Here is a 15,779-nt window from a genome sequence, read left to right as displayed (position 1 = left end):
ATTCTAGGGAGATTGTGCTGTTCCAGGACTCATAACCATACAGGACTTGGCAGATGGGGAAATGGAAGCATGAAAGATTTAGGGGTTTGACCAGTTTCACTCAGTCAGCAAAAAGCAATGCTTTACTTTTAGTTTAGCGCCCAATCCATTAGTTATGCTTACTAATGGCCAGAAAAAACAAGGAATATTCCAGAATTCAGAGTAGCTTTAGAAAAAAAGGGAGTAGGAGCAGAAAATGACCAGAATGCTGTAAAATGCCATGTCAGGAATGGAACAATGCATGAAATAAATTTAGCTATATTTTAGGAGAAGGAAAAATTGCAACTAGAGGCAATTTTATAATTCTAATATTAAAGATCAAATGAATTAAAGTAACATTGTGAAACATTTAAATAAAATTATTTATCTTTCTGCTAATTTTTGTACGTACCAGATTCTGCCCTTTAACTCACACAATAATTTTGAAATTTCCTTGCTATGTTCATGTATGGTTGGCAGTATGCAATGGAATCAAGAACCCCAGTATCTCCAAAGAACTAAAAAACATCATCACAGATAGGAAATGGAAAAGTGAATGGTGGGCTTGAGCAGGTTGTAACATAGTATTAATAAGGAATTCTAGAGAAGAAAATGAGCTAAAAGATGTCATCAAAAAGATGACAGAAAAAAAGAGTTGTTCATATGGAAGGGCAAAGGAGGAAAAGTCCATCGTCAATGCATCCATTAGAAAAATCCATTAAAGATTAGGAGAAATCAAAGGTTTCTAACACAAAACCTTTATTTTTTGAGTTTGTGAGTATCTGGCTGGATACTTTTATCAAACTTTTGGGAGGTCATAGAAGAGAGTCTCACAGTAGAAGTAAACATGGAGAGATTGGGTTCTGTATCATTGAAAGGAACTCAAGCAGATTTACTTGTTCCTCTTATTTTTTCCAGATTTAATGGATGCCAATTACATTTAAGCAAACTACTTTATAATTACAGTCTCAAATATAGTACATTGCAATATTTGAACCCTCAATTTATACTTTATTTGTTAAAGTCAAAGAATGTAATTTCTAGGTTAAAACCTTTTCTCCCTCAGTATTAAAGTTATCATTTAAGATTTTAAAAAAATTATCTAAAATGTATGGAGGGAGTCCAGATTGTAGGAAATTCCAAATTTCAACAAGCAGGCAACTTCTGTGAAGTCTTAAAGAATTTACTTAGAAGTAGCTTCCCCAGGAAAACACAGATGGTATGTTTGAGAGGTTAGGCCTTTATCCAAGTCTTCCCTGCTATGCATCCCCTCTCTTTAATTATAGACTTCTTATAGTTCTCAGCCATAGCAGAGTAGCAGTTGGCTTTAGAGGCAACCCAGAGACATGGAACAAAGATTAGAATGTGGTTATAAAACCCAAGTAGAATCCTGACTCTATTTCTTATTAGTTGTGTGATCTTGGGCAAATCATTTTATTTCTTTGGGTATCTTTTAAAAAAGGGAAGTTTAGGACTAACTTATCAATAAGTTTTTTTCTAGCCGAACTTAAAATCTATCAAAAACAAGTGAGAAAACAGGTTACTGCATGGAAATTTCATGGAATACAGGCAGGGATGCATGTATAATATATGTAATCTTAGTGTTTTAATTTTTAATTTGCCACATCTTACTGTGCTGATTGTCACAAGTCCCAAAACATGACAGAATTTCCACAATAAGACTCAGGATTGTTCAAAAGATCAGTCTACTAATCTATATGAGAAAAACTAAATGGATGAAAAATTCCTAGAATGTACTCCCAGAAGATTCTGCCTCAGAGTAGGAATTGTTTCATTCTCTGTATTTATGTTTTTGCCTATATCTGGCAATATATAAACAATCTATTTAAGTATACATATCTGGGACAGGCAAAACTGATGGAAAATATTTGGACTCGTAATTAAATAGAAAGAAGAGAGAAGGCTGATCATCATTAGGAAATTTTACAGCATTTGCATGATTCCAATTTTCTAATTGGCACAAAATCTTGCCTTTAAAAAAAAAAAAAACACAAATGTTATCCCAGGGATATACTGTTGTAAATCTTAAAATAAGATAATCTCAAAGAAAGGAAAGTTGGGAGTGAATAACAAGACAATGGAGAGATGTATGATGGATATTAGTGAGCAGCAGTGATAACTGATGTGTAAGGAGTGACAACAAAGGAACTTCTTAGAATTGTGTCCCTATGTATGTGAAATAAAATATGCAGAATAACAAAGAAAAACAATTATCTTGAAATAGTTATCAAATTTTTTTACAAAGAAGTTAACAATAAATTATAGCATATGTACGCTATGAAATGCTATTATGATATAAGAAAAGATGAAAAGGATATTTTCAGAAAAGTCTGGATTTGTATGAACTGATGCAAAATAAAGTGAGCAGAACCAGAACAAGTTACATAGTAACAGAAATATTGTAAAGATAATCAACTATGAAAGTCTTAGTAAATCTGATCAATGCAATGATTCATAGCTCCAAAAGTCTCAGGATAAAAAAATACTCCAGAAAGAGAACTGATGGATTCAAGAGTATAGACTTAAGCATATTTTCTTCTCTTTTTTGCTTTTCTTTTTTTAAGTATAGATAATGCAGAATTTTTTTTGCACAAGCATACATATTTGTAATGGATTTTATCATTATTATTATTTTTGCCTCTCAATGGATGGGGAAAAGGACAGAAAAGAGAGAGAATTTGGAACTTAAGATAAAATAAAATTAAATCTTAAAAGAGGAATAAAAAGTTAATAACTTCAGAGAGAAAATAATTTTTTCAAAGTTCAAAGACCTTAGTCAAAAACTCCAGGTATAGAGAGTACATAGGTATCTGTGCATCATGGCAATTGCAAGCACTTGAAAAACAATTTTCTCAGACCATGTGCCAAGTGCTACACAGAGACTAACAAAGTTGGGAACAATTATTCTATTCTGGATAAAAGTAGAAAAGGAGTAGAAGTTTCCCACTATGGATGATAACATGGACAGAAAAACATCCAGATATTCTCTAACTATATACAAAATTGCATTTATTTAAACATTGTAATGATCCTGTAAAAATGATCCTGTAAGAATTAGAACAGTTCAGTGGTATATGGTGAAAAGGACAGGTATATGGCTCATGGACAGATTGTCTATGTCTCATTTTCACATGTCTCTGTTAACTTCTGTATAACAACAGCAGCAATATGAGGAAAGCAAGGAATCAGAGGAAGGAGGAACAATTTAAGGAACAGGATCCCAGAGAAGATAGGAGAGGATAGCATCAAAAGCTCAAGTAAAGGTGGGATACTCTCAGAAAAGTCACTTCTTCCTCACATCCTGAAGAAACTAGAGACTGTGACATAATAGAGGGTATATTAGAGTATAGAATAGGGGAGATGAAGGAAAGAGTCCTTGTTTTTCTCAGTTAAGAAAGGGGTGGTATCCTCCACTAAGAATGAGGGTTAGTGAAGGTGGAGGCAGTTTGAGAAGAGAGAGGTTTTGGATAACAGTTGTGAAGGGTATGAAAGAGTATTAGGTAACAATATAAGGATTGATAGGCAAGAGTAAGAGCAAAGAGAAGATCAAATAACAAGAATGGGTAGTGGACAGATGTGGGCGAAGTGCCACGACAATGCTGGGTATATTATAAGTGCTTGACAAATTTATGCTGATTGATTGATTGTACCTTGTTTGTGTGATTGTATAATTTCTTCCAAGAACTTTCAGCAGCTTGGGAATGCTGGAATGAAGAAAGCAAATGCTGGAGGAAACTCAAAGCTGAGATTTGACAAAACCAGAATAGGGATAGAAAAAAAGTTCAAGAGTTTCAGGGGTACCAGTCTTAAGGGAAAGAGTGGTGTATAGGGTATTTAAAGCATTTAAAGGACTCTTAAGTAGAGACAGGTCTGGATTCAAGACAGGTTCAGCTTGTCCCATAAGTCAAAACAAGATACCATGGGCAGAAGCTGCAAAGACAAAATCAGGCATTTTGTCAGGGAAAAAACTTCTAACAATAAAGGTTGTTGAGAAACATGAGGATCAGTCTGGAATGGAGGTATTTTCCCTTCGTTAGAAATCTTCAAACAATGTATGTTTTTGAAGTAACTTCTGAGATTCTGAGATTTCTTCTTGGAGGCAGAGGGAAGAAGAGAGAGAGATCAGAGAATAACAAATGCCTCTCAGTCTCCTTGCATCATCCTCTCACATGAGGAGATCCATTCTGGGTTGGATCTCCAGCAGCCACTGTTAGGTGGCTCCTGTATGCCAACACTTCTGACTCTGAGATATCTGTAATTTTGAGTGCTTGTTACTTGTGATAAGGGGTAACAGGCAAAAATCACTTTCCCAGTAAGGAAAATTTTATCAGTGTTACCCTTATGAGGTATATATTCATGTAAAAGAATACATTCTGTTAGAATCTTAAAAAATAAAATATTTTTTAAAATTTATGTGATATACATATATATATATATATGTATATATATATATATATATGCAAAAAACCACATATGTATACACACACATGCATGTTTAATATATGGAAAGAATACTGGCTAGTAAGTCAAAGAACCTGAAGTCAAAACCTACCTATGAGGGTAATATTGAGCAAGTCACTTTACTGGACTTCCGTTTTATCATCTATTTAATGAGACTAAAGGTCTTTTCTAGTTAAAAAGCTATGATTCTAGGATCATATTTTTAATTGTGCTACTGATTCACCAATTATTTATTGGTTTTTCGGTTTCATTTTTATCATGTGTAATGTAAGAGTACTCTCAGATTATAGGATGAATTGTTAAATTTGTTCAATTGAAACACTTTAGCAAACAAAATTATCAGTAAAATTTTTTTCCTAAAGTATGACTAAAACAAACAACTTTGTTCCATTAGGCAAACAAAAAAACAAAACAAAACAAAACATAGTAGTTGTAACATTTTCCTTCCTTTAAAACTTAAGTTCAGGGGCAATTAGATGGTACAGTGGATAGAGCACCAGCTCTGAAGTCAGGAGGATATGAATTCAAATCTGGTCTCAGACACTTAACACTTCTTAGCTGTGTGACCCTGAGCAAGTCATTTCACCCCAATTGCTTCAGCAAAAATTTAAATAAATAAATAAAATAATAAAATTTAAATTCATTTAAAAACTAGTATCAGATCTGATAGTTTGCTTGAAACTTTTAGTTTTCAAGCATACCAGAGAAGTTCATTAGTGGAATAAATAATGAGTTAATAATTTTTTGTGGATATAGTTACCACATAAAATTTGTTTTATAGCCTGAAAATATGTAATTAGGCAGAGCATATTTTAATTAGTAGGCTATATAATACATGCAATTCTTAAAATTTAATCAAGTTTCTATAATACTTTGATCTTTTAATTTAATAATAAATATACATATATAATATTTAGACCATTCAATTCCCAAACAGGATATTTTCAGAGGTAGCAACTTACTAATTCTTAATTGAAGATATTCCTAAAAGCTAATTAAATTGACTATTACATTTTTTAGACAAATAATTTTCTTTTCCTAGTTTATAAGAATCCTTTAATAAATGTTTGATGGATTAAACTGCAGTCTACACAAAAAGGAATAAGCATGTAGAAGAAAAGGAAATCATTTCAAGAATAAATTTCATTTATATTTCCTTTAGATCATGAATGAGGTTCAGCAACAATTTTCTAATGACAGAGATAACTTAGAATTTTAATTTTTCAAGGAAAAAAAACAAAAGAAACCACTTCCTTAGGGTATGTAGAAATTAACCATAATGAACTGCCAAATGGATACAATCAGATTTCTGCAGAATGTATCATATGCCTCTGAAGGTGGTCTTAAAATCTGCTATCCTCACAGTAACCAAAATAAACTTTCCAAAGTCTTATCCCAATGTAAACCTTCATCATCATTATACTTGTCCTATGAGCTACCTCTAGTCATCCCATTCAATTGGACAAATATTTAAGTCAATGTTAATAATACATTAGGCATTATGTTGGGTATTAGGAAAAATGACAAATAACACTCAAGGAGTTTATAGTCTAATAAGGGTTTATAGCATGCATACAAGTTGAATACAGTGTAAGAAGGGGTAAAAGGGAGATGTAGATTTAGAATTTTCATAGGAAAGTATATTGGATGCTCTTTGTATTCATTTAGTCATTTATTCTTTCTTTCATTCAATGAATATTTATTGAATGTCAATAATGTGCAAAACTTTGTGTTAGGCATTCTGAAGGGTACAAATGACAAATTCAGTTCTTGCTCTCTAGGAGCTTACATTCTAATAAGAGAAGTGATATAAGTACCCTACAATGCAAGGCAAAATACAAATGTACCATAAAAGAGATACAAACAAAATATTCTCAAGATTTAGAAAAAAAGAGATTGCACATTTGGAGAGATCTGGAAAGATTTCATGGAGGAGTTAGGATGTGAAAAAGGCCTTTTGATGGGTAGGAAATAGAAGATATAATGATGGGTTCAGGGACTTTTAGCTCTAGTCATGAATGTTGAGTCAACAAGGATAGAATATAGTGGGTTGGTATTATGAACCTTTTGAGATGGGGGACCAAAATCTATGCAGCTATTGGAATAGCATTACAACATCTTATATAGTACTTTTAATTCATCCTATCTTCCCTCTTCTTCTCCCTTTCAAGTTGTAGTTGGGGGTCAGATCTGAAATTTATATAGAGAGAAGTAAGAAATTTGATTAGGGTATTTGTGGTAAGATTATTGAAGGAAGGTAATATCATTATACAATCATTACTTTAGAACTGGTAGGGAGTTCAGAAACCATTTAGTTTTACAGATGAGGAAACAGAGAGGTTAACACAAAACTCACAAAGCCACTAAGTGGAAGTATTGAAATTCATATTCAGGTCTGACTTGGTGGTAAAGGTTCACTTGGTGGTTCACTGCAGTATGCTGTCTCCTTCCCACCACATTGCAAACTACTAAATCCTAAATAACCTCAGTCTCCTTTAAGCAAAGTAGATTTTATCTCAGAGAGAGGAGAGAAAAAAGCCCGAGTTTCAACAGCACATTGCCCAGAAAACCCAAACTTTAACATCTATTTTTTAATTATTTAAGAAATTCTAAACTTCAGTTAACTCTTTTTAAAGAAATAAACTTAGAAATAGGAATGAGAAATAAGATTAGTAATAAAACAATAAGTAGATTGTCTTCATTTGCCTATAACCAGGTAAGTCTTTCAATTAATATTCCAAGAGCATTCTCAATTACAATCTTATCAATAAAATAAATAACCTCAATCTCAAAGTGAATCCCATTCATTTTTAGAAAATACAAGGAATATTCATTCACTTGAGTTTTATGTCTTCCTAATAAATAAAAACTTCTGGAGTGATCAACTTTTTTATTCCCACATATAATTTTTTTATTTTTTAATAAAATGAATTTCTTATAACATGAGGTAATCTTTTCCCCAACAACAGATATTTTTCTTTACCAATTCCATAAATTGTTAAGATTTCATATAAATTATCTGGTGAAATTTCCCATTAATGTACCATGAATATGTTATGTTCAATTGCATTCTCTTCTTCAAAGTAAACAAAACAACCAGTTGGTACCTTCAACCAAAGAATTGAGAATTGATAAATATTAACATAACACTCTATGCAATTTAGACAATAGAACATTTCTTACCTGAATGTAGAGTTAATTAATTTGAGGTAGTAATCTCTTATGTTAATGACAAACTTGTTAGTAACCATATTATCTGGAGAATATGATTCTTTCTTTATGTATTAAGGAATATAAAGTTTCCTGGAGATTGGAGTTATTGTTAGATTTGTTAAATAGGCTGAAAAGAAAAAGATTCATGGATTATCTAAGTTAAAATGATCTTAGCAGAACTGTGATTAGAACAAGTATATCCCTATAGGGTGTTTTTTCCCCCAAAGAGATTAAAAAAAAAAAAAAAAAGAATAGCTAATGTTAAGGTTTATTTATAGTTCTGTAAATGTATTATTTAGAGGGCATGCCTTTCAAGACATAGGATTGCCAAGATTATTTCAAGAAATATGTTCTTCTAACCTTTGAGTTGGCACTTTATCCTGGCTATTCTCTGCCTTAAGACGTAGAAAGCTGCAAAACAAATGTCCAAAAAAAGAAAATTCCAGATCTTTTTGTTTGTTTTCTGTAAGGAGACTGGACTTGGGTTTTTATCAACTTGCTACATTCCCGGAGACTTAACACATATTCAACATTCAGTGCTTTTCTGAAACAACAACAATAAAAACTAGGACATATTTTAAAATAGCAATATGTTAGTCACCATTTTGTTATAAATATCAAACATTTCTAACCAAAACAAAAATTATCCAATAATTGAAGCTCTACTATTCTCCTCTGCATTCTGATTTATTTTTCTGGAACTTCCAATGCAAATTTTTCATTTTCAGAATATTACTTTGAGATCTTAGAGAGACAGTACCCTTTTATTAAAGTGAATGTTAGGAAATTAGATGTTAAATCTAAATGTTAGATTTTCAAAAAAAATTTAGTTATCGAAATGACTAAAAATATGCACAATTTTAAGATATTAAAGATTATGATCCATGAATAATTATAGTTAGAAATTTTCTCTCAACAGTTATCTCCCTGGCTGACTGCTTTATCTGTCAAAAACAAAAGAGTCTCTTCTGAAGTCTCACTTAAAACAACTAGAAATTAGAACTCTCTCTTTGCTGAAAATTAAAAAGGTGTTAATAATGGTCAATTACTGACCAAGTGTTTCTCAAAAGAAGAAGCAAGAAAAAATATTTATGAATATTTTGATCTACATTAGGTCTCATACCTTTAGACAAGAAAAATCTGAGTTTTTATTTTAAAGAGACACATAATGGGAATAAATTGTAGCAGTTAATTCAATAGTAGTATTTTCTTTAAAGAAAAAGAAAATTAAAAAAAAAAAAGAATGTAAAAATTACCTTATGTGATTGAGAAGATAATCTTTTTTCTTTAGTTGAATTATAAAAATGTCCAAAGTAATTGCCATATATTTTTAAAAAGCAAATCTATATAGTTCAGAAGTCTTTTTAGTGAGATTATTAAATCAGAGAATAAAATCCAGACTTTTGTTTTCTTTCGCTATTTTTAAAATAAAATACTGCCATAACTTCAGGCTAACTCAGTGATATGTTTCTCAAAAGAAAAAAAAAAGATGTATCAGATACAATTTCAACAACAAACTGAAATAAGTCTATTTTCTCAATAGCAAAAGCTGTGTTATATTTTAATTGTTTAAAGGAGAAAAATTGGGATGATTTGAGAAGAGCTGGGAGAAGTATAAAAGGGTACTGTTTCTTTAACATCATCTAGGAACTATTTTAAAGAGATCTGATTCATTTTGGAAAATATATTAAACACATTTTTTAAAAAAAGTAATAGTAACTCAATAAAGAATAGCAAACATCAACATTTTTCTAACTAGTAACATACAAGTAGCCAAGCGGTTCTGTATAGTTTATTTTCAGTTCAAAATTTTAAAGATATATCACACACATTCTACTTAACATATAATCTAGCCATGACAGGTACAAATTTAGTGAATTTTGCAATGTCAATAGATTTTCTGGACACCTCCAGCATAGAATTTCAGTGAATATTCCGTTACAATTACGATCAGTATAGTTTAAAAAAAAAAAAAAAACTATACAGAATAGCAGTTGAAGTTAAAGCAGTGCTACATCAAGAGGGAAAAAAGCTTTCTAGGCCTATACTGAGATCTATTAGTCATTGATGCATGAAGTCATTTTCATAGGCAACTACTGCTAATTTTCATGGACATTAGCTACCCAAGTCAGTCCCTTTACTAACTGCATGCATCTTGTAGTATATAAACTTCTCTGAAGGCAGCTAAAAACCATCCATTAATAGCACACCAATGAGGATAAAATGGCTCACTTTCTCCCATTCACTGGCCATAATCCAGGATAGGACATAGGAATAAAGAGCATGTGTTTGTCTACAGCTAAAGGTAAAAAGGCAGCAGTAGCATGCTTGTGCATTACAACCAGGTGGTCAGGTCTCTGGTTACCTCTGCCACTGAAGTACCCCAAGTGAGCTTGTGTGTGCAACAGGGGAATCAAAGTCTAAAGTAGAAAAAGAACCATAAGCAAATGAGTAAATTTTTTTCCTAAATTAGCTTTTTGCTTTTCTTCTTTAGGGTAATTATTTAAAATCTGCCTTTTTATCTGGTTGAGGTGGTGAAAATTTATTTGAATATTGCCTGGAGAATTAGCTTTAGCCCAGATTAAGACTCAAAAAAGACTTTTGTAAAACAAAGTTGGGGGTGGGCAGTGAAGAAGTGGAAAAATTTTTATTAAAGGGAAATTTGCTCAAATATTTGGAGAAAGTCAACAACAAATACATTTAAAAAAAAATTTAGAATCATACCTTCACTGACTAAGAGTAAAAACAATGTGGCCTTGGACAAGTGGGCAAGCATTTTTTATCATAATTAAACATACTTCAGTCAAATAAAACATTGAATTGTGAAATTCAGTCAATATTCATGAAGTATCTATAATAAATACTTAAGACAACTTGGTATCATCCTGCTATTTTAAGAATTCCAAGTCTGCCTTCTTCAGCATTCATTTGGTATTTATACTCGAGGAATACTAACCTATTATAATGTTATTATAAATAAAATATAATAAGGAAAACAAACATAGTATTCTTATTCTACCCTCTATTCCCCATCAATACACTTTAAAAGTAAAGCCAATTTTTAAAAAATTCATATCTTCAACGTAATATCTAATTCTGTATGGAACAGTAATGATTCTTCTTTCTAGTTTTATTAAATTTTACAAAAAAAGGGAAGGCTTTGGATATGATTCTAGTAATGGGCTATGTATACTTGAAGGAGATAAGTACTGGGAGATCCACAACCACTAGTTTGTTCATTTGGTGATGAATTCTTTGGCCATGGCTACTTTGTGAACCAAAGAAAAATTTTTAAAAAATGACTCTCAGTTCTGAACAGCCCCTTCTTCTGCAAGAAAAGTGGCAGAAAAGGAAGGCAGAGACCGCATCATCTATCAATATTAACTTTATTTAACAGCTAATAAATCTATATCTTATAGAAGGAATTAAATCAAATCTATACTGGCATTTGTCACTACAAATGAAACCAGAAGATCTTCATCTCCACAGCTTAGTGGAAATATGCTCACATTCTCCTTGGAAAGGAAAATAATGGAATTGGCAGAGTTTGGTTTTATTATGAATCCAACGGCAACAAGAAACATTGCATTATAGTATGCTTCATTATCTCTCATTTTAGGGTTCGGAATAAGCATTTGGAAAAGACCACCATGAAGGCAATTAAGTGAGCAAATATTTGTTGCAGACGATGAAGATGTTGAAAAAAGTCCATGATAACCTCGATGAAACTCTTCAAAAGAAAGCAAACATATTTTAATATTCTGTGATTTTAATGAAAAGTTGTATATAGGAGAGGACCAAAAAAAAAAAAAAGAAAAGAAAAAAAAAGAAAAGAAAAGAAAGAAATAACGAACTGGAAGATATGAACCAAGATTAAGAAATGAGAGAGGCCAATAAGTATTTAGCACCAATTCTTTCTTCAAGATGTAAGAAGTTACTTGAAAAGGTAAGCATTAGCAAAAATGTAGTTAGCTTTATTTCTATGACATTATTTATCACATAAAAAGAAATAGAATGGACTAAATATTGACAAAAGATAAGGAAGATGTATCTGAACAAGTTATTTGTTGGGAGACATTCTGGTGACTTGTTGGAGCCAAGATAAAAATGAATACCAAATTTTTTAGGGAAAAGCATAAAGAGGAGGGAAAAATATGATATTTGATTAATATAACTATGACCTGAATAATTTAAATCAGGGCAGGGAAGGGAAGAAGCATTTATTAAGTGCTTCCTATGTATCTGGCACTGTGAGAATCTTGTGCTTTACAAATAATATCTCATTTGATCTTCATGGTAACCCTGGGAGGTAGGTACTATTATTATTCCCATTTTACAGTTGAGGAAATTAAGACACAGAGTGGTTAAGTGATTTGCCAGAGTCACACAGCTAGTAAAGGTATTTGGGCAAATAAGCTAATGACCATCTCCTTCTGAGTTCCTACACACACACACACACACACACACACACACACAGAAAGAGAGAGAGAGAGAGAGAGAGAGAGAGACGAGACGCGAGCGCCTCGACGTGACGCGCTGAGAGAGAGAGAGAGAGAGAAGAAGAACAACAGAACGATATTTACAAAGAGTATCACCACTTTTTAAAGCCTTGTATTCAATGTAATGCAATTGCTGCAAAAAGGAAAATTTAAAAAGTTCAGCAATCACCTTAGCCATCAAATTTTTAAATTCTTTCTAAATAGAAAAACAATGCAACCAGCAAGGGCAACACTGTTTAGAATATAGACACCCTTGCAAAACCTTATGGAGGAAAAAGGTGAAAAATTATGAGCAGTAGCACTTCATAAATAATGGGAGAGGGGGAGGGAGTGGGGGAAAAACAAATTTGTCGAAAGCTTGGTGGAAATCTAATTAAAGCTAGAATCCATGTAAGAAACTTTTAAAAGATTAAATTAGAAGGATAACAAAGAAATGGACAATTTTCTTTATCAAGATTAGTTGGGCAATGATCTTAAGATCAATGATATACAACTAGGAAGTGGAAATAGTATTTTCAGAATGAAATTGGAAAAAACTATTGGAACTAGACAAGTATATTCAATGGAATTAATATGGTTTTCCTGGCATTAAAGAATCAGTTCTTCAGACATCTAAAAGAGAAGATACCAAATGACTAAAGATCAGGTCAACAGGTATATACTACAAGCCAGGCACAGAGCTGAGGATTTGGAATACAAATACAAGCAAAAAAAAAAATAGTCACTGCCTTTAGAAATTTATACTCTAGTGGTAAAAGACAACACATAAATGATTGAGGAGAAGGGGAAGATGAAGGTATCTAAGTAGTAGGGATTGAGGGGGAGAGAGAGAGTAAGTCTAGAGTAATAAATATAGCCCAAACATGTTTGTCATGAGCATCCTTCTATAAAATCTTTATGGTAATGACCTATATACATAATTAGGGGCAACTTTGATGAAAATACATGAAGAAGACAGGAAGTAAGGTTTCACAAAAGATATTCTATAACAGAACTGGTCATTATAAAAAATTGACTGAAAAGTAGAAAGAATACTAGAACCTATTGTGATTGGTTACTGATTATGAAAAAAAATTGATTCAAATATAAAGCCAAATGTAGTCTTTGGCTCTGCATTTCCCATGAGAATATTAATATCAGGCAAGATTCTTAGATGGACACACAGATAAACCTTGTTCAATTATTCTTGGAACAGTAATATTAAGTGAGGTATAAAACAGGCAAATGAATGCTTAAATTATTTTATTACTATCATGGAAGATGTCTAATACGATGTACTGATTGAATCAATCCCCCAAACTTTCCAGACCCTCCTAAATAAGACTCAGAAGCATATGGAAGCATTCATCTTCATAGTTCTTATAGGAAAACCAAAGATATTACAAAGGTTTATTGTCTATGCTAAGATATGCAGTTCGATGGCAAACTTATAAAGTCAAATCATTAAAAACATAGCAGTTCTCCATTTAAAGCCCTTTGGAATTAGAAAGGGCAAAACAAAAACTGCTATTGAAAGGTGATATCCAAGATAAGTAGGAAGAAGATAGTAAGAGTACAACTAGCTACACAGGATGAGTTCAGACAGATGAACTATCCTTCTATACTGAAAGAACTTCCCATTTTTCCCTTGCTTGTGATCTTTGAAAAATCATACAGAACACTAAGGTTTCAGTTGTTTTTTCAGTCATTGTCTGATTCTACATCACCCCATTTGAGTTTTTCTTGGCAAAATACTAGAATGGTTTGATATTATTTCTTTCTCCAGATCATTTTACAGAGGAGGAAACTTAGGCAAACAGGGTTAAGTGATTTGCCAGGAGTCTTGCAGCTATTAAGTGGTTGAGGCCATATTTGAATTGTCTTCCTGATTCCAGGCCATGTCCACTATATCATCTAATTACCCACAGAGGAAATCAGAAAAGGGCAAATAAAAATGTGGTGTAGGCAAAAACAGGCCATAGCACATTATGAGGGAAGATTTATATGCAAAAGGCAGGGTAAAATTTATCATCAAAGAGATGTGTGACTCAAAAAGAAGATAGTCTATTTATATAGGAGGAGGAAGAAAATTTGCACACTGCAAATGTATCCACACAATGTTAAGAGACATTTTTGCTGCGAGTCAGGCTCCCAAGAAATTGTACATCACCTTTAGAAGATTTATAGGAGGAAATGAACAATAGCCAAAGAAGTTGAAAAGAATTGAGATTGACAAGATGTAAACTATACTACTGAAGTGAAAATGAACATAAATTATATCACAAACCAATTGAAATATCGATAAATTCTTTGCTCTATTGTTATTGAAAATAAAGACTATTCAGTTAAGTGAATAGTGCTTTATGTAGCCAAGGTAAATGTTCAGTATTGTTTTTCAGTTATTACATTTCAATATATTAAATGATATACAAAATATAAATATACTTAATTGTCTGTATTTGAAAAATCACATCTGCATGGCACAGATGTCTGTTATTACATAGAATTTTCTGCTCATTTTAAAAATATTTAAATTGGCATATTGGTTAAAATATAGAGGTCAATCAGGTTAGGTAAAAACAAAGAAACACAGTAGAGAATTATATAAACCACCAATCCCAGTTACTAGGGTAAGGATGAGTATATGGCCAAAAAAATTGCTATGAAAACTGGAAAACAGTCTAGGAAAAATTATGACCAGCATCTGACACTAAACATCAAGTAAACTCTAAATAGATTCATGACTTAGGCCTAAAAAGTTGACAACATAAGAAAGAAATTATCTTTTTGATCTATGGATAGAAGAACTCATGACTAAATAAGGGGTAGAAAGGATCAAAGAAGATAACTTTTTGCACAAACAAAACCAATAGTTACAATTAGAAGTGAAACAGCTAACTGGAGAAAGAAATCTTTGCAGTTAGTTTCTCTGATAGAGGTCTTATAGCCAAGATAAACAAGGAACTGATTCAAATTTATAAGTATGAGAGCCAAGTACAAGAGTCATTCTTCAGTCAATAGTCAAAGGCTCTAAAACAGGTAGTTTTCAAAGAAAGAAATCCAAACTATCACCAACCACATAAAAATGCACCAAATCAGTAATGATTATAAAGATTAAAATTAAAGCAATTCTGAACTTCATATCCAACAGATAAAGATGACAAAAGAAGAAAAAGAGAAATGTCAGAGAGACTTTAGGAAAACAGATACATACATAAATATTAATGGAGCTGTGAATTTGTCCAGCCATTCTGGAAAACCCTATGGAACTGTGCCCCCTGAATTATTAAACTGGACATCTAGCAATAATACTATTAGACCTAAAGACAATGCCCTCCAAATCAAAGAAAGGAGGGAAAGATCCACAAACACAAAAATATTTATAGCTGCTGATTTTGTAGTGAGTTATAAAGAACTGGAAACTAAAAGAGTAACCATTTTGGGGCGAATGGCTAAACAAATTATAGCATATGAATGTAAGGGAATATTTTTGTGTCATCTGCCATGATGAAATAGACAATTTCAATGAATTGATATAGAGTGAAGTGAAAAGAATTAGGAAAACAATTTATATTTTGATATTATTAA

General features: G+C 32.0%; 1 protein-coding gene across 4 annotated transcripts in view; it reads right to left on the bottom strand.

The window, feature by feature from the left end:
• Window positions 1-15,779, bottom strand: part of NPNT (nephronectin) — a 108,502-nt gene that overhangs the window by 73,320 nt on the left and 19,403 nt on the right. For 2 of the 4 annotated variants that reach the window (XM_074275611.1, XM_074275613.1), the window contains exon 3: window positions 8,074-8,124. The exons of the other annotated variants lie outside the window; for them this stretch is intronic. In XM_074275611.1, coding sequence (XP_074131712.1) covers window positions 8,074-8,124 — 51 coding nt within the window. The remainder of the gene's footprint in view (window positions 1-8,073; window positions 8,125-15,779) is intronic. 4 annotated transcript variants of the gene reach the window in all.

The sequence above is a fragment of the Sminthopsis crassicaudata genome, chromosome 6 (assembly GCF_048593235.1).
Source record: "Sminthopsis crassicaudata isolate SCR6 chromosome 6, ASM4859323v1, whole genome shotgun sequence".
Taxonomy (NCBI): domain Eukaryota; kingdom Metazoa; phylum Chordata; class Mammalia; order Dasyuromorphia; family Dasyuridae; genus Sminthopsis; species Sminthopsis crassicaudata.
The sequence above is the reverse complement of the archived record's forward strand: the minus strand, read 5'-3'. Positions and strand labels throughout refer to the sequence as shown.